Here is a 19860-nt window from a genome sequence, read left to right as displayed (position 1 = left end):
CTCGCCCTTCCGGTCACTACCCACAGCGCGTGACCATAGGTGAGAGTCGGGACGTAGATCGAACGGTACCTTACTAACTCCGTATTATTTAAATAAGAATTAATTTATACATATTAATAATACCAAGATCCTACCAACGATTGGCTGCCACCAACAAACAGAAGGTTCGAATAACATGTGGGCGGGGCTTTTATGACTGAGATAACCACATTAGGGATACCCCCTCACTGCGACATTACACAAGAGACAAGAGTGGAACAAAAAATGATTTAGAGCAGGCTGACAAGATGAGGCAGCCTGCTCTAAATCATTTTTAGATTTAGAGCACGAAACACGTTTCAGTGTTTGCACCAGGAAGCACACTTTCCAGCTCCCACATATAAATGTTGGGTTTATATAACAGCACCTCAGGAAACAAGATTCTGTTCTCGGTCAAAAATGAAAAACTGTCGTGTCCATCTCTATTTATTCAGACGACATTGTGTGAATAAAAAACCGTCCTCACTAAGTGTTTTTCATGTGCCATTACTCCCCTGTCAAGGTTATCCACATCTTCAGCTGAATGAGATGTAACAGAAGTAAACAACTTAGCAGCTGAGAGTGAGAACACCAACAAAAGACTGCCACTGCCCGTGGGGCTGAATTACATTTATATGGTTATTTGCTTGCATAATGCATGTGATAAAATACATGAACTCTTCTTCAAGGCAACTGTACATTTTGGAATAAATGCAGACTGTGTGACAATGATTAATAAAATGAAAATAAAGCAACTTTGTCTCTGTTTCTAAGAAAAAAATTATTTTTCTTGTTAGTTTTCTGTAATTTCTACAGTTAAATGCCACAAAACTCACAGTAAACAACAATAAATCAGCTACTTTATGACTGTAGATTATATTTACTGTTAACAGGTTACAGTTAGTACTGCAGTAATTTGCCATCTGATGTCTAACAGCAAGATTTCTGGGGGACCCTGACATGCTGGGTAACAGCTTTTCCCCAGTATTTCAATGAAATGGTTGTTTTAGGAAACAAGCTTTGGAGACAGTACCTCCTATAAAGAAAAATGTGCATTCATTGAGACAAAATGCAGTAAATGGTGTATGAAATGATGTTTCTGAATGTGTAAGAAGGATCTCAGTGTTTTATAGAGGTGCCATAGGACTGGAAAACAGAGGAGGTTGACAACATGGTCATTTGATTTCATATTTCTTATAATACTGGGAACATCAAAGACACTGAAAAAGAAAACTGCTGCTGAGAGTGCAGCAGACGAGTCCTTGATAATAGAAAAACATCATAATCACAGTTATGTTGGTCAATGTTGTTATTCTAATTTAATAAAGAGATGTCAGTATGTATGGAAAGTGTTTGGAAGTTTATATTACAGTGAAGTGTTTTTAAAACCACCTTGAAGTAAAAAAGGGTTTTATTGAATTACTGTTGTAATACCATGTGTTGCTTCAGCATTGCTTTCATGTGGTCATTCTTTGGCGTTTATGACCACTGATGGTGATTTCAAGCAATGTTTTTAAAAACAAGGCTTTTGTTGTTGCCTTCGATGACTCTGCCCATTTTGTTGAACACCACTTCAAACTCCTTCCCTTATTCATCTCTGAGCTACTTCAAACATTTTTTAGAGAGCACACATCAAAAATCATCAGTCAGTCATCGCTGGACATGCAAGCTCTGTCTCTGGCTGCAAAGAGTTTGGAGTGTCCAAGCACAGAGTTTGACAATCAAGTCAGTAACACAGTTGCTGTTTTGAAATGTCATGGGTTGTGCGCTATCACGTAAACGTCCAGGTGAGAACAAAAAGTGCAAACTGCCTGAACTATTACCCACTGAGCATTCACTCAGGGTGCAATGAAAAGAGAATCGACTGAGTCTTTGCTCATGTTTGGCTCCTGCTACTTTGTTCTCTTCCTTAAAGTGAAATTCCAGGATGGATCGCAGACGCACATTGAGGTAAGAAAAGGATTTATACTGAACAATCGCAGAATACCAGGAGCACGAGAAGTGTTGCTCCGGTAGACATAGAGATGACTTAAACAGTAGAATGACTTTTTAGCAGTTTAAAACGTGTCTTTCTCCAAACGTTAATAACATTTTTAATGTACAACATCCACCACCTTGTCGAAAACAAGGTGGTGTCAAAAAGACTATCAAACTGCGATTCACACAGACATGTTGTCCACCAACCTTGTGTAACGATGTTCTCTCCACCAGCTGAAAAGGGGAAGGGTCCACTCGTATCTCATCGATTTCCATCGGCTTGTCCATCTCTTCCTCTTCCCACGCTTTAATCTGCAGCCACAAATAAAACCAAGGTCACAGAGGTGAATCTGCTGTGGTTAGTTCACATTCCCTCTGCTGACGGGAAAAATGCACCTATTCAAACATACGAGTTCAACTAGAGGGGAAACAGTCGGATGTGTTTTCGCTATGAGTCATGCACATGTGTTTAAATATATCTGGCAACAATAAGAACTGTTACATAAATCATGAGCTGTATCTCTAGGTAAAACTCTAGGTGTGTGTTTCACAGTCTGTGTGTGGCTGCAGGATGGAGCAATTAATTAGCTACCACCGCGGAGAAGTCTGAGCAGTAAAAAACCTTGAAAGCCTGCGTTGCGTCCTTGCATGTCACCGGTAACCCCTCTGAGATTTAGGATGTCTGACACCTTTTAGCCTCTCTATGGATTTTACCTATGAACCTGAGCCTGCCGTGACAGCAGCAGCAGTCTTGTAGAATGTACAGGCCCGTGTTATGGGGCAGTTTGGGAAAGTGCCAGGAAGAGTAAAAGCGGAGCGGCAGACAGAACAGGACTGGAGGGCACGATGCTGTTTTGATGTCTCATTTAGAATTCAGCCTGTGCTCACACTACAGTTTAAAAGTGCCCCAGTTCAGTGTCTTCCCCTCAAACGTGACACAGATCTGTAACACCGCTGACCTACATTTGAGATGGATTCGAAAGCTAATAGAGATTTGCCTGCATCAGTCATATGGTAATAAGTCTAAAGCAACTTGATATATGCTGGCAGAGACAGTAAGTCAGAACTAATGAACTCAGGCCCACATTTTACATTTTAATCTCGTGTCAGTTCCCGTCAAAGTGAGGCTCTTCGTTTTTGATTTTCACTTCTCTCCTTGCACATTTTCAACCAGTTTTTCTTGCTCTTTGGTGACATTTCCACACATGAAGGTACATTCGGTTTTTCACTTCCACTGAATTTTGACTGTGGGAGGTTTCTGCACAGTGTTTTTAATACATGAATGAATAAAATATGAGACAAAACAATTTAAAGTCATATGTTTGCTTTATGCTTTCACGAACAAGCAATAACTACATGTTCGGCATGCAACATCTGAAAAGTTCAGCTTTCCCTTCAAAAGGTTATTTGATGCTTTTCTTGGACACACATGGTTGTAAAGTGAGTATCTCTGGATTTTAAACTGCTGCTCAGGTAAAATAAGTCATTTGCTCTATAGTTCGTATTTATGTAGAGCTTCTGCCAGCGTATTACCGTCTTGGAGACCAATGCAGCTAAAATGACCCTCAGCAACCGGGAATTGGTATTTTTAAGATTTAGACATAAGCTGCAGTCTTAGCTGATGTTCCTCATAGACGTAATTTTATTTATGAAGCTTAATATTTTTATGGCTACTTGTTCTTTTATGTGTAGTCGCACTGCTGTTATTTGGCATTTGGATGAGGTCTACTGGGGCTTATAAAGATAGCTTTTATTTACTTCTGGGAGACCACTGGGGTCTGTTGTTAAAAATATGTAATGATCTTTGTAATCCAATTACAGCTGTATGATCCATGTAGCTTTCCTGATTGAATGACCCCACAGTGGTACTGTGTTAAAGAAGTAAAACAGTATAATCTATACAGAATAGGATGGATTCCCACATCACCGTCATCAATAAAGCAAGATGGTGAAATAATCAGACTGTGGAGCCTCCTGTTAAATTTAAATGGACTTTTCTTTGGAGGAAGTCTCCAGTGGGTTATAGAGCTCTTAATATACATCACAAAACATAAACATTACAGTAATTAACCTGTAAATATAAAAAGGAATCAAACATGTTTGGTTGTACTCTTTGATCTCCATAATTCCCGTTATTCTGATGAGTTTATATATACTTTATGTTTAATGGATTCAGAAATGTTTTGGTGCACAGACAGAAAGAAAGGCTGTTTTATCATCTTTAAAGCTGCTTTTAGACAGGTTGGATTCTTTATCTGTGTTACTATCTGGCTCTGTTTTGCTGTTACTGGAGTCTTGTAAGCCTACTGGGCTTTATAAAATCAAATCAATGTGCAAAACATAATATACTTGTTTGTCCCTGCAGGCTCCCTGCCAGCAAACACTGAAGCTTAATGAGCATTTAAGGTGCTCGAGTGGCAGGAGGAGGAAAGTGGAGCAGTTTGTGTGTGTTTTGGAGACTTTGAGACTTTGTGGACCTGAATGCTATGGAGAGACAACAATCAAAAGTTTTCCTCTGAAATAGTTTTGCGTTTTACATTTTTTAATACCAAAAAGTGATTTTTATTTTTTTATTTTTTATTCATGGAGGAGTTAGACCCCATTGTGTTAACCTGTACCGAAGACAGAAACACAGATAAAGTAACAGTAAAACAACAACAACCTAAAAAAACCCCTGATTTTAAGATTAATCTTATTGGATACTGTACTGTAGTACAAATAAGACTTTTTAAACACTTTTTAATATTTGAGCTTTTAATGACCCCAGGAAGCCTGTGTGGTTCTTGCATCACTTGCAAATACAAAAACCTGCTGTCAAAGATTATTGCTCCCACTTTGTGGGATAATGTCTTGTGACTCAGCACTTGCTCTATGAGTAAGCATTCAAATAGCATGCTTAAAATTATTCAGCAGACTATTCTGTAAAATTATGCAAATCCTTCATTACTGTACCTCTTCTGGTGTCATTGTGTCTGACAGCGGAGGAGGACAAGGCTCCTGGAGACGAAAAAACAGGGAAAAGAAGAGAAATGATCTGGAGTGATTTTATAAAAACACCCTGTCCTCTGAAACAGGTCGTGGTGATACTTCTAACTCTAGAAGCTCATCTGAATCTTACATTAGGGGAGGAAACTACCAGCAACTCAAAGAAAACCTGTTTCATACCATGAATATTAGGCAAACACACATTTCAAACTACTCATAACTCTTAAAATGAATGTATTGAACTCTATACAGTCTCACATTAGATTTCTGTCTGTCTCTTTGTTTTCAGGCTTCTGTCATCCAGTTTCCTGTGTTCGTGTTTCACTCCCACAGCACATCAGCAGTTTTGTGAGTTAAATGAATGCAGCAGGTGAAATTCAGGCCAACACCTGCTGCGACCTTTTTTGTGAAACTGAATTTATTACTAGCTGCGATCGCAGAGCTAATATTGCTTTCACCTTGTGGAAACAATATGATTCTGTGGGTGTGTTATTGTGGCAAAATGTGATCCTGGAGACACACTCTGCAACAGGAACAATCAAAACATCCAGTTTTGGGTACTTCAACGTGCGTTTGCATGTCTGTGGATGGATTTTTTACTGAAGGAGGACTCTAAACGTGCTCCGTTGCCCTGTGTGATTTCAGAGGGAGCAGAAAGGTACTGGCAGGACAAGTAGAGAGCAGCTCTGGCAGTGGCTGACACAATAATTTGGATGTGGTAGCAGTGTGGTGAAACCATGGGGAAAAAAACCCTTTTGATTAGCCTCAAAGTTATTCTGGTAAACATCAGATGTCTCGGGGGGGGGGGAGTGGTGCTCTACTCAAACTGCATACAGTGTTACTGGGACCTCAACTGAAGATATAGTCAAGTGGTAGAGGGAACACTTTGAGGATCCTTAATCCCACTGACACATCTTGTGTAGAGGAAACGGGGTCTGGGGGATAGGGGAACAACTCGCCTATCACTGGGGACGAGGTCACCGAGGCAGTCAAACAACTCCTTGGTGGCAGGGCCCCTGGGGTAGATAAGAGTTTCCCTGCGTTCCTGAAGGCTTTGGATGTTGTAGAGCTATCTTGGTTGACACGCCTACGCAAAATTGCATGGAGGTCACCCTGGAGTGGTTTGCAGCTAAGTGTGAAGCAATAGGAAAGACAAATCTGAGGCCATGGTCCTTAGCTGGAAGAGGGTGGAGTGTCCCCTCCAGGTCAGGAACGAGTTACTACTTCGGGGTCTTGTTCACGAGTGTGGGGAGAGTGGAGCGTGAGATTGACTAGAGCATAAAAGTGGAGCTCTCGATTTAGCATTCAGTCTACCGTCCTGCCCTCACCATCGTCATGAGCTCTGGGAAGTCATTTGGTGTCTGTTTTTAACTCTCACTTCACTACAACTGTATGACAGATGAATTTTGTTTAAATGTCACTGACTTATTAGCAGCAGGACTGCTTTGACTGAAGGGCTGGAGCTGCATCAGCTGCTGGGTTTGACCTGCACTAAACAACAACTCTCCACCTTGTTTGTGGAGTTGGTGCTTTATCACCAATTTTGAAGACAAGTTTTTTTTAACCCTAACAGCCAGAACGAAAAGATGGACTAAGATGGAGTAAGTTGAACTACGATTTTGCCTACTTTTCGCTAAGCTAACCTCATATTTTGTCTGTCTACATCAAAGCAAAGTTGCACCAAAAACCTCCAGCTGTGGTTTGTCAGCGATATCAGGAGAATCACAGCTTTGGTTGTCTTATGGTGCATAGACACAAAACACCAAGTGATGTTTTTGTGCTATGTAATTAAATATAAAATCTATGCAATTCTTTGCATTACAGTAAATAAGCACGTCTCCCAATCAGAAATGGGAGGCCTGCTCACTGATACAAATTCAGGGTGGCTGGAGCTAAACTTCTCTTCTACATACAGGAGACAGCACGGAGAAAAGTGAGGAAAATCATACACAAGTGCCTTCCGAGCTTAATGGTGTTCACTGGTTACCTAGCAACCCTCTCCAACCATGAAACAAAGATGGCAACAGCCCTGAAGCTAAAGCTGAGGCTTCAGAATGCTAATCGCCGCACTGTGGCTACATCCATCTTTTAGATACAGTCTATAGTTTATCACTGAAAGTATAACTATTGTTTTATTCAAGGATTAGCAGCATGCTAATATTATTACACCTGCCAGATGTTGTCCTAAAGGTCATTGTTTGGTTACCTGCACTCGGCAGTTGGTAAAATAAACAATACCTGGGTCACAGAGAGAATCCAGCCTCAGCTTGGCTTGATTGCTGGTAGCAACATCCCACTGTGTGCCTATTTGATATTCATGGTTGTAGAAGTGTGGCTGATGTAAAAACAATCCCCACTGAGGAACAGGATTGAATCCAAAAACATAATAGAGAGTCAGACTGGTAATTCACCAGCCACAGCAGTGGGCACAACACAAATCAAATTCTAATCTTGCCAGTTCACAAGCATATGCTTATTTCCAGTGTGGTTTTCATTCTTGCATGTACTGCCTTCCTTGCGAGCCAAGATCACCACCAAGCTGAATATAATGACTCTGCCACCAGCATCTGCATTTCCATGAGAGCGAGCGAGAGTAGGTGGAGAGAAAGATGCTCGACTTCAGTGAGTTTTCCTGTGGATGAGACGTGAATTCATGTGCTTCTGTCAATCAGATAAGCATGCATCTGCCTGAATAGAAAGCAGACTCCATCTTCCATTCGCCTGGAATAAAGACACCCTAACTGCTTCCATAGGAATTAAGAGGGTAAGTAACAGTGAGGTGCTGCTAATCTGATGAACTAGATTTACTAAACATCAGCACTGTTGGGTGTAATGTGCTCAAAAGTAACATGTTACTGTAATCAGTAATGCAGTTACATAATGCATTATTGTACTAAACAATGATCACATCAACTTCAGTAGGTAACAAAGGCAGTGATGAGCAGCCATGCTTGCAGCATTGTAGCCTCCATTGTTTTTACTGTGCATGTTTGTACAGTAGAATCACTGCAGCAGTAGCTTTAAGTCTCTTTGGATGGTTTTCAACTTTGCATTTGAAAAAGCTATTTTAAAAAAGGGATTTTTGTCAGTGTGTGGAACTGTAGCCTCAGGTTTATATCGTTAACTGGTAACTTTGTGAAAATGCGATTCATGTCATGTTACAGAATGTAGTGGGTCACTTTTTCTGGTGTCTAATTAAGTAACGTACTGCATTACTTTTAAAAAAATTAATGAGTAATATATAATATATTACTATTGTTGAGTTGTGACTCCAACACAAATCATCATCTAATATAAATAAGTTTTGACTGTTTGTACGTCTAGGGGCATTCAGGTGTGCTTTAACACAAAGCCGCAATCCTCCCAGGAGCCGACATCTGAGCAAACATCCCAGACTCTACAGGCCTCAGTTAGCATGTTGAATGTTACAGTGCATGACAGCACAAAAGCCTGAACAAGCATGGCCTGTTTGGAAAGGTTGCCAGGAAATTGGGTCATGCAACAGGACAATGAGCCGACACTGACCGGCAAATCTACAAAAAAGGAAAGAATTGAGGTGCTGCAACAGCCCAGTCAAAGTCCAGACCACAACCTAACTGACATGCAGTGGAGAGAGCTGTGCATGGCCTCATTGAACTGGCACCATGTTCTAGAGAATAATGGGCAAAAACTCCTCCACAACAATGTGAGAGGCTGATAAAGTCATGCAGAAAAAGTTATTACTGGTAAAGCTGGTTTTACAAACTGCTGAAGTGTGCAATAAGAAGCGCAGACACACCTGAACGTGTCTGCCTGCTCTCAGAGGTTCACATGACTGTTCTTGCCTTTGCAGTAAAAAGAAAAATAGCCACTCACATTTCTCTTAAGTGGTTTCCATGTGACAACAGAGATGATACTGCATTGAATTAAGGTGTCATGCCTTGTCTAATAGCCCTGCGTGAAAGAGGGGTTTAATTACTGCATATTTAAACAGAATTTAATCTTTTCTCCTTTGTTTGATTGTATTTATCATGTCTTTTAAGCAGAAAGGACAAAACATGAGACCGAGAGCAATGCACGAATTAATTATTGTAAAAAAAAGAAAACCATCCCACCCTACAAAGACGTGACATACAGAGTGGAGATGTGAAGCATATTTAATGCAGATGATGCATGAGAGCACACGCACTAGACATGCAATGAGACGTGCAGACACACCTGAGACTGGCCCTCTGTCTGCCTGCTCTTAGAGGTGAAGATATTCCTGAGTGTTTTCCTCACAGACTGCAGAGAACCTTTTTCTGAGGGAGGAGTGGAGAAGGAGACTCAGTGGGTAAAAGGTCAATAAATTATACAAATGCAGCTTTGGAGAAAATAACTCAAGAGTAAATGGAGACTTTTAGAGACTGCAGGGAAAAAACCCTCGTTGTTGCCTGGAAACCATTTCACTGGGACATTGTCTGTCTCTTGTTATGTTTGATGGGCTACTGAGCAGTTTGCTGTGCCACAATAGGCACAGACACCATCTGGATACTTGGAGTGAACAAGCTGCCAAACCTTCGCTCACTGCTGTTAGGGTTGCAAAGTTATTAATTCCAAACATTTGACATCTGTTGAGGGCAGCAATGAACATGTTGAAGTCAATTTGGAAACCTAACAAAAAGAGTAGACAGGTTTAACTTTAACCTTTAAAAAGCTAGAAGAACATATTTATTGCTGCAGGGTATGATTGAGTTTAGTGGGGAGTCTTCTGGTTTGTCACCATCGGGAGTCTCACCAACATGTGATGGAGAAAATAAATATGTTACAGGTAAAGCTAGGCTTGCCTTGAGTTATTTAATGATCAAACACAGCTATCTTTCTGTAAGCAAGCCTTTCTCGTGAACTTAACAAATTTGCATTCAGGGTTTTGCAAGCTGCAAAAAACACATTTTAAGTTGCGTTTTAATGCATAAAGTATATTTTTATGTATCAAATTACTGGAAACAACAGGAATAATGCACAGACTTCTGTTCACTAAGCAAACACAGACTCTTTGCAAAGATTATACTGTTGTGCTGAAGTGCAGTCAACTCCTAAAGGACAACTTCAAGCCTGTGCATTTCTTCTCACGTGAGTCATCTGCAAAATGGTTTAGAATATATATGCATTGCATTTTCCCTACCTTGAATTCATCTTCTTTACCGCTTCTCTTCTCTCAGCCACTAAAATTAAGTGGACTTTTTATGCTTTTTTTGTAATTGTTTGCCATATATACATACACACAGTTAAAATTATGGATGCTTATATTAAACATGGTCAGTTCAAACAATGAGGTCATTATTTGTAAGTAATCCATTTGACCTGAAAGCTTCAGACTGTGTTAAACACTGTTTTTCCTACTTTTGACTCGATCATGTCAGTGAGAGACTGTGTGGCAGACTGGTGGAGAGATCAAAGCCACCCTGTTTGATGGCATCCTTAACGACGTCCATTACTCTACATGTGTCCTCTCGGGGTACTCCAGCTTCCTCCCACAGTCCAAAGACATAAGTGGGGCTAGGTGGTTATTAGATTGTAAATTAACCGTAGGTGTGAATAATTGTCTGTCTCTCTGTGACAGCTGTATCCCACTTCTCACCCTGGACAGGTGGGACAGGAAAAAACCCGCTGTGACACTAAACTGGATAACCAGAAGAAAAAATATGGATCTGTTTTATGTCCAACAGGGATATCTCTAATATATCCCACCTGTCTGCTGCATGAAGTGGGGGAACTGAGGGGATGCAAACATCAAAGCAGAAAATTATTATTTTAAACTGTAAAACATACAAAACACCTTTATTATAGTTTAAAAATAAAAAAGGGAAGCTGAGCATAACAGCTCCAGTTTAAAGACAGATAAAAGGCTCAAAAAGCACCATTAAAAGCTGAAATCTGTTTAACAAATGATGTAAACTCTGTTTTTAAACCAACAAATCTAAAAGCAACACATATTTTGGCTTCATGTATTAACAGTTGTGTTAAACTACTCACTCTGTCAGCAGTTCCACGACTAAAACCTGCACCGCCTTTTCAATTTCAATTTGAAGTAAATATTATTTATAACAATTTCTCCAGTCATCTATTATTATTATAGATGTTTTCCATTTCATTTCACATTTAGCTCGACGGTGTTTGTTGCTGTGCGTTCACCTCTTTGTTTTCTGAAGACTCCTGAATAAATCCTCCCAAGTGGGATAATTAAACTTTTATTCGAATGTGCCTGTGAGATGCAGAAATGGAGCTACCATTTTGAACTGTGTGTTAAACTGAAGTTCTTACTTCAGATTTCCCAAAATTGCAGCTTTTGTACTGTCTATGATCAGTGCAAAGACCAGCTTCAGTCCTAATTCAGCCTCCCAAATAAATATGACATGAACAATTCAAAGTGTGACCATCTTTGTGAGTGTTATAAGAGTAAGAAGCTCAGTCCCTGCGTGATGTCTTTAACTTGTTTAAACTGCTTTATTGCTAAAAACGGCTCAGAGGGCCGTTCCTCCTGACCCCTGTGTGTTTGGATTAGCATTAATGCTGCCACTGCTGTTTGCACGTTGTGTAACATCACATTGTTCCTTATGATTTGATTAATTCTGATGGGTCCCCCTTTTCATACTTCACGAGCACCAATAAGACGTGTTTGTGTCCTCTGGGCAGTAATCTGCTCAGCAGATATGAGAACCTGGTGAGCCTCATACACCATCTGGGATGTGACTAAATGCTTAGTCATATCAGAGGAGATTTTTTTTTCAAGGAGAAGAAGGGGAGACATAGCGAAGAATAAATCCCATTACATCATCCTAGTGAGCAAAACTTGTCTGAAAGAATCAATATTACTGTGACAGGAGCCATAAGGCTTTCATTCCCCAGCCTCGCCTCCATGCCGCACAACTCCACGGGTGTAACCGAGCTAAGGAAGAGAGATCAGAAATTGTAATTGTCTTCTGCAATCTGATTTCTGTCTAGATAAAATTGACCTTTAACCCTGTGCTGAACTTGAACAGAAACTTGGGCAACAGCGAACGCATCACCCTCCGAATACATGATGTGTTAAAATGTTTGGACGTGTGCTGCTTTGCTTTACCCAGACCACCATTACAAATAAGAATAACATTATTACAATAATAACAGACAAAAAAGGTGAAGGAATTGTTCATCCTTTTTTAATATTCGGCGTACGGTAATATATTCCTCCTCTGAAGCAGCTGTAAGGGTGAGAAATTTATACACAGTCATGTTTAGAGATAATGTATGACTACTACACCTCTGCCAATATTAAATATTTATGTTTTCTCATGAATATGTAATCCTCTCAACTCACCAGGAGCAGGAGCAGTGTGGTTTGAGGAAGGCTCCTGGGGCTTCTGAGGAGGCAGGGGACCGTTCCTCTCCTCCTGGACTGGACTACCCTGCAGACGACGGCCACGTGTTATTAAGGACATTAGCATTAATAAAGAACCTGCAGACCAAGTGGTAAAGGTTAAACTAGGATTTAATGCAAGGGACAAGCAGCAATATTTTAAAGGTACTTTTTGTAAGTGCAAAATCTAATTAATAATAACTTCATTCCTCACCACCAGGGGGCAGCGTTTTACCTCTGGATGCTCTGAAATATTTTCGGATGTTGGTCTTTTAACTCCTTATATTCTTTTAGACCTAAACAAATGACCTCAAAAGGTCGTGCATCTTCCCAAAAGCCATTGAACATAATCGAGTTTTTAATCACTTGCCTGATTAAAATAAAAGTTACATTTACTCTCTGCACCATCTTATGGAACTAAATTCACATTCAGTTGATATTCCTTCAGCACAGTGCACAGATGTTTGGGACATTAAGTCAAAGTCGTTGCTTTTTCACATTCTGCTGATAGCTTCAGTTAAATTTGGAAGGAAAACTGTAACACAGAGGAATTTGCATTGCATATATTTACGCTGAATACAATTGGCATAAATCTATGACCGGGTCAATCTTTCACTTAAACGTCAAACAAATTAAAACTGAGGAAAGCAGCTACAGAGAGAAAACCCATACACAATAAATGAATAATCCCTATGAATATATTAAATGAAACGCCCACCTTCTCTCCCTCCTCCTCCTCCTCCTCCTCCTCCTCCTCATCTACGAAGGCGAAGGACTCCCAGCTGTGCTTCTGAGACTGGTTCTGCTCCTGTAGGCTGCGACCCTGAACTCACATCCAGACAAACACATTAAAACAGAGCGGTGCTGTACCTGCGCCAGACTAAATCTAATCTAACTGCTTAACGTCGATGTTGTTTTAACACCTGCTCTTTATTTTAAGTCCTGTTGGGTTAGCAAATCCAAGACACAGAGTTCTCCTTTTGGGCTTTTAAGGTGAATCATTACTGTACAGAAGGTCTTCCACTCACTACAAAATCAATATCTTTTACACAGTCAAGGTTCAGTCTCCGTGTCTTTTCCTTTCCAGCATCTGACTGAGTATATTTAATTTCTGTTTTAAGATATTTATCAACATCAGAAATAATTTTAGGACTACATAATAATGTCACACTAGTAAGCATGATTAAGGTATCTTATGTTTATAATTATGATTGTTAATAGCAGTGATGTGGTAGCACTGCAGTGATAGCTTTACATAGTGTGACAGTAACAGAGGATAAACATGTCTGCATGAATGAAACACTTAATAATGCTGAATAGTGTAATAATAATACATTAATAATAGCGTGATAATATCAAACATCATTATAAAGTTCTTCAGTGGGAATCACTTGGCTTAGATTAGTAGACCACAGATTGGTACTATTGGTGATTTCATGGGAAAAATCTTCTCCAAAAATGTTCATTTTTATATCAAGAAAAACGAGCAGAGAGATTTTTAACACCATCACATAAAAAAACACAGCGATTACTAGAATGTTTCATAATTTCCATAATGTTTTCCAGTTTTAGATTTCACTCTGCTCAGTACCAGCTGACTTTTCAGTGCCCCAAATCAATAACAATTGTAAACACTTGTTATTTTAATGTCTGGCTTCAGGCTCTGCCTCTGCATGAATACACAGAGCTTCAGCTGAACTCGAGAGGCGCTCGAGCAGCTAATTCACTGACAATGTCATGCTGTAAACTCAACATTATGTAATTTCGGTAAAACGTTAATGGAATTATTGCATTAACAACCATGTTTGTACACTAGTTATACATTATACATCTGCTTTAGGGAGCAAAGTGCTTCAAAAACAACCCAGTAAACCCACAGGATGTTAGCTCCTGTGTTTATACATGAAATCGTGCTTGTACACAGCAGCGCTCCACAAGGTATTTATAACAATCATTTACATGTTCTGCATCATTTAAATGCATCATTGTTATTCAGCTTGAAGTAAAACTGAGAAAACTTTACTTGTGTTTCTCTTTAAAACTATGGAAAGTAGCAAAAACCCACCCTGTGGGCAGTTTTACCAGATCTGCACGGCTTGTTTGAAATTCTTCATTCTGGATTTAGGTGTAAGGTGAACAATTTATGTCACAGATACAAATTTTGGTGGTTGTTAAGTTGGTGGTTGCCCTGTGACTGTCCTCACCTGCATCAGGAGCCTTCTTTCTGGTGACAACCACCAATCACAGAGAGCCAGAAGCTCCACCCTGTCAATGCTGCCCAATAAGATCATAGAATCTGGAAGCAGAGAAACAGATGTTAATTTTATTAATATCACGATGCCTTATGATTCCTATAAAATCCATTAAAAATGCATCCATCCATCCATCCATTCGCTTCCGCTTATCCTTTTCAGGGTCGCGGGGGGCGCTGGAGCCTATCCCAGCTGGCTTGGGAAAATAAATTATAACTATTTAACAGAAGTGTGTTTTACTTGTGTTAGTTCTTTTTTTCAACTTGCAGTTCGAGACTGGAAAATTATTGATTTATCTTGAAATATTAAAATAAAATTATATTTTATTATTTTTTGTTGCTCAAAATAAGCGTCACACTCACGGAAGCTGGTACACCCTCCAAAACGTCGTGCATTTATTGAGACTTTCAACCCCAGGTAGGCCAAGTATGGAGAAATGTAAGAAAAGAAAAATATCTGAAGAAAATAGAACATTTGTTGATGCCGGGGCAGATTCATTTACTTCTGACAAGAGTGAGAAGCCTACCAGCATGCCTGATTTGTGGATTGTTGATCCACATACGTATGTGAGCAGCTGTTCTCCACCATGAACTATGTTAAAAACAAACACCGCTCACGCCTCACAGACGACAGTCCTGCGTAAAGCTGAAAGTGACTCGTACAGCCCCGATTTGCAGACGCTGTGCGCAGAGGTTCAGGAGCAGAAGTGCCATTGTAAACATATCACGGCAGACCCGACGATGTTTGCATGAACATGCTTTTCAGCATCTCTTTATTGACCACTTTTCACTCACAGTTGCTGCACACATGCAGCTGGCTTTAGCTTTCCAGCTCACAGCCTGACACGTACCAACAACAACACAACAGCGCAGAGAGCACGAGGCATGATTTCGGATGCCGCTCAGGTGCATCCGCCTCCTTGCAGCGGCACCGCAGACCACGCTCCGCTGCACACATTAACCAGGTAAAATAAATATTTATGCAAATATTTTGCAAATTTTTATTTTTCATTGTTTAGTAGCATAGGACTTTTTTCCAGTTTATTTTTTAAATTCAGGTCAAGGTTCGGCTACAGTCTTCGAAAGCCCAAAGGCGACATAAGGATGACGGCTCACAACATTTTTTATTTGGTAAATGGATCATTTAAGTTTAGCTTTATATTCATTTAAAAGAGACCTTCAACTCGGCATGTTTCTTTTTTGTTATAATTTTTTAAGAGTTTAAAATGTTTGTGTCCATTCCATAAATAAAATTTAATTTTCTCTGTAGCACTTTGTGGATTTCATGCACAACACACTATAGTTGTTTATAGAAAGCATAAAGGTAAAAACAAACAAACAATATATACAGTGTTATCTTTATTTTAGATGTCAAAAAGTATTTGCAGCTCCCAGTGTTTTCCTTTCTGTGGAAACTGGGTCCAAATGGCTCTTTGGGTGTTAAAGGTTGCCGACCCCTGATCTCTATAATTCCCAGTCGAAATAGCAAGGAAGGCGCTTCATCAGTCTGTTTACCTTTTGAGTCGACCAGGGGGATCGATTTGAGCGAGGTGGAGTCCAGCAGGAGTTTGACTTCTCGGTATGTGGACTGAGACGACATAAACTTCACCGTCCTCACCATGATGTCCTCTACAAAGATGTTGTATTGGCTGTGAAACAGATACACAAAGATGGAACTGCTACACAATTTTAGAAAGCACTGTACAAGAAAATTACCCTTCATCGTTACCAAGAGGCACAAATTACATGTTTCAGCTGCATGGCATCTCTGCATGCTGAGGGTCCTTTATAATTGTAAGGTTTCCTCATCTGAAGGGGTTAACTGGAAACCTCTTTTTGTCACTTTCTTTTATTTTCTTGCAAACATTTATTAATTATGCAGAAATGTAATTCCTTAATGTTTTTTATCCACCAACAATTACACCATTTATTTCCCTGCCAGCTGGAGTTATGGAGGGCATCATTTTAAATTTGTTGACATCGTTCCCACAACTGGCTTGTAAAAAGAAAACAGACCTCATGTGTCCGAAGCCAAGCTCCGGCAGGTACGGGAGCTTCTTGACTTGGATGATGGAGTCGTAGAGGGAGGGCTGCAGGCCCTGGGCCACCATGTTGGCCAGGATTACTGCCACCATCATGGGCAGGATGTGGGAGATCTGACCTGTCAGCTCGAAGCAGATAACCGCTGTGGACACTGTGTGAGTCACAGCCCCAGTCAACGCTGCTGCTCCTGCCAGAGAAACGGGATGGGATGATGAGGGTGGGGGGAAGGGAGACGTGCCAAAGGAAAGACAGTACAAGATACAGTAGGAAGAGATGGATCACGGAGTAACAGGAAGGAGGAAGGGTAAAAGTATACTGATGGAAAGTAGAAAACGAGATACGCAGAAGTTAAAAGACAAGGAAGACTGGAAAAGCAGAGCAGAATAGGATGGGAGCAGACAGGAACAGACTCAAAAGAAATAAAATTAAGAGAAAAAAGAAAATCAAGAATGAGGGTGATAATGTTTAAAAAAGAGCAAAGAGAATGAGGGAGAAAAGGAAAATCAGTGGAAGGAAGAGGAAACCATGCTGCACAAGAGTAGATTAATGAGAAGCAATGTAAGGAGATACTGGGAGGCTACCGAGAGAAGGATAAAAGAGAAGAAGAGGTTAAAAAAGGTAGAGAAGGAGGAGAGAAATTAAGGACGGGCTTTTGTAGGCCAATGGGAGCGAGGATTGAAGAAAAGGCCACATTTCTGGGTCAGCTGTTGAGGTGAGGACAGCAGAGCAAACCCAGGGTGACATTTAACTGTCAGAGCACAGCGACCACATGCTCTGATGGAAAGGAGGAAGAGGAGTTGGGATGGAGGGAGAAGATGACAAGAATGGGGGTGGGGTAGCGGATTAGGTGGGGGGGACAAGTTGACAATGAGTGATGACTGGAGGACCAGAGAGGCTGACAGAAGGAGAAGCTGAAGGAGAAAGAAGACGAGGGAAGTGACAGTACAGAAAGAGGAAGAGGGTGGAACACGCCCGACAAGCTGAGGGCACAGGAAGCTGACAGTTAAGGGGAAAAAAGATGAGGACAGTTTGACAGTAAGACTTATATGTGAAGCTAAAAAATAGGCTAGTTGCTAAGGTGGATCATAGCTGTGATTAAAGAGTAAACATGTGGAGAAAAGCTATGAGGAGAAACAAGAAACTAACCGATGACTGCGTACCCTCCAGGGATGATGCGGTAAAGGATGCCATCAAACACGATCCCATGAGGAAACAGAGTGGCCATGATCTCCCCTACCAGCCTGCCAAATGCAGCTCCTATAGGATGAAAGTGGGGCTAAAAGTAAATATAGTTTAAAAATAAAATACATTAATTATCATCACGTCACTGACGAAGCGTGTGAATCATTAAAGTTTAGATAAAGGTTTCTGAACTGTACTGTTTACAGAGTCAGTATTTATAGTGACAACCAAAGAGGATGAAGACTTAAACCAATGCAAAGCTTCAAAACACTCACCTAGGATGAAGACCGGCATGAAAGCTCCGGATGGGATGGGCATGGTGGTGGCCACAGCAGACATCCAAAACTGCAGGAGAGACGACATGAAACCCTTTTTAGTCAAAAACTCAGAGCTGACGATTGCAACCAATAGAAACCAGATGAGACTTAACTTTCTTACAGTTCAGCCTCTTATCGGTGTCTCCACCTCCACCTGTGGAGAAATACTGGCTTGTGAACCACGTTTAAGTCATGTTAGGGCACTCTGCTTTCACACTGGAAACTCACATATCTGCCTACAACACTATACTGGATTCATGAAATGAGTGTGTGCCTGATATTTGGACAATAAAGCCTCCAAGGACATAATAACTTAGTGATATGAATCCGAACTGTGGTATTGGGCTGAAGTTTGATTTGGAGCAGAAAACAACACTGGGAATGAATAGCTATTTAATTTTTAGCACATATGATGCATGTGTGTGTCTATTTTTAACTTTCTTTGGTTCATTAGTTTTGTTTTCCTTTGTAGGAATAATTGCGTGTGAAATACTGCACATTATGTGCATGTGCTAAAATCATTCTTTTCTAAAAGCTGGTTACAGAAGACATTCGGTGACATTCTTTTGAGAACATGTGGCCTGAATTCTGGGCAGGTTGTATTAACAGAACTTAATAATGTGCTTTAACCCAAATGACACCAATGCAAAGTGCCAAAAACTAAAATTCCTCCACCCAGCCACTCGATGCTCAGGATCGCATCGATCTAGAATCTACACTTTCATGTTAAAATACCTAAAATTACAAACTTTACAGAGAAATAAATATGTTTACAGCCACAGTTGTGACCTGTGGCAGTTGTGGCTCAGGAGTTAGAATAGATCGTTTACCTATTTGAAGGTCAGGGATTTGATCCCCGGCTCCTCTAGTCTGCATGTCATACCTATGAAGTATGTTTGGACGCTTAACCCCAAGTTTCTCCCAATGCATCCATCAGGGTACGAATGTGTGAATGTTAGGTTAAAAGTGCTTAGCCATTGTGATTAGCCTCACCTGTACTCATTAAAGTCAATGAACTGTGGTTTTGGATCATGTTTGTGCTGTTGGTATACTAATATGGCTTATTGTGCATTTAAATTTACCATTTAAGAAGTATGTAGCTCAGTTTCAGTGAAGGCAGTTTCTGTATTTTATCTGTTAGCGCTAATTAGCAGGTAGGCTATGTGTTTTTCTGATGCATGTGTACAGTATATAAATGCAGCTTGCTAACCAAGTTTGATTACGTTAGCTATTAGCATGAGAAGCACTATTCAGAGTTTGAAAAGCTGAACAAGACAATCAGACAAAACACACAATTTAATTCTAAACCTTCAAGTTCAAAAGAAAACACATGAGCTCTTTTCTTTGTTTTTGTTTTCATTTTCAATACATCTCCTTTGTCAGTGCAGCACATCCATCTAATACTAATTAGACTGCTACCAACATGTTGGGTGCATAGCAACTGGAGAACGTCTTTTAGCTCTTGTTGTCTCAAATATACAATTTGGCATTCGCTTGCTGTGTTACAGAAGTGGCCAATCTTGAAAGCGTGTATACATGTATGCTGTGAGGAAGGGGACCCAATCACCTTTGGGTGTCCTTGAGCAAGGCACTTAATCAACAGCTGCTCCAGTGAAGCTGCAGTAGATAGTGACGTAGCTGCACTGGGTGGCTGCCAACTCGATGTGTGCGTGAAAAGATCACGGTCCTCTGCAGGGTGAACTAAAGCTAAACTCACCCTTCAAATGTCA

The 19860-nt window shown here is 40.4% G+C and overlaps 1 protein-coding gene across 2 annotated transcripts in view; it reads right to left on the bottom strand.

The window, feature by feature from the left end:
• Positions 1–19860, bottom strand: part of LOC102290737 (chloride channel protein 1) — a 54701-nt gene that overhangs the window by 9928 nt on the left and 24913 nt on the right. For both annotated transcript variants that reach the window (XM_042225307.1, XM_005933777.2), the window contains 10 exons: positions 18089–18158; positions 17778–17888; positions 16605–16818; positions 16104–16237; positions 14542–14633; positions 13056–13160; positions 12299–12386; positions 9178–9260; positions 4948–4992; positions 2203–2307 (listed from right to left, as the gene is read on the bottom strand). In XM_042225307.1, the coding sequence (XP_042081241.1) occupies positions 2203–2307; positions 4948–4992; positions 9178–9260; positions 12299–12386; positions 13056–13160; positions 14542–14633; positions 16104–16237; positions 16605–16818; positions 17778–17888; positions 18089–18158 (1047 nt within the window). The remainder of the gene's footprint in view (positions 1–2202; positions 2308–4947; positions 4993–9177; positions 9261–12298; positions 12387–13055; positions 13161–14541; positions 14634–16103; positions 16238–16604; positions 16819–17777; positions 17889–18088; positions 18159–19860) is intronic.

Source organism: Haplochromis burtoni, unplaced genomic scaffold (genome assembly GCF_018398535.1).
Source record: "Haplochromis burtoni strain Fernald_Lab_line unplaced genomic scaffold, NCSU_Asbu1 Contig_168, whole genome shotgun sequence".
NCBI lineage: Eukaryota > Metazoa > Chordata > Actinopteri > Cichliformes > Cichlidae > Haplochromis > Haplochromis burtoni.
The sequence above is the reverse complement of the archived record's forward strand: the minus strand, read 5'-3'. Positions and strand labels throughout refer to the sequence as shown.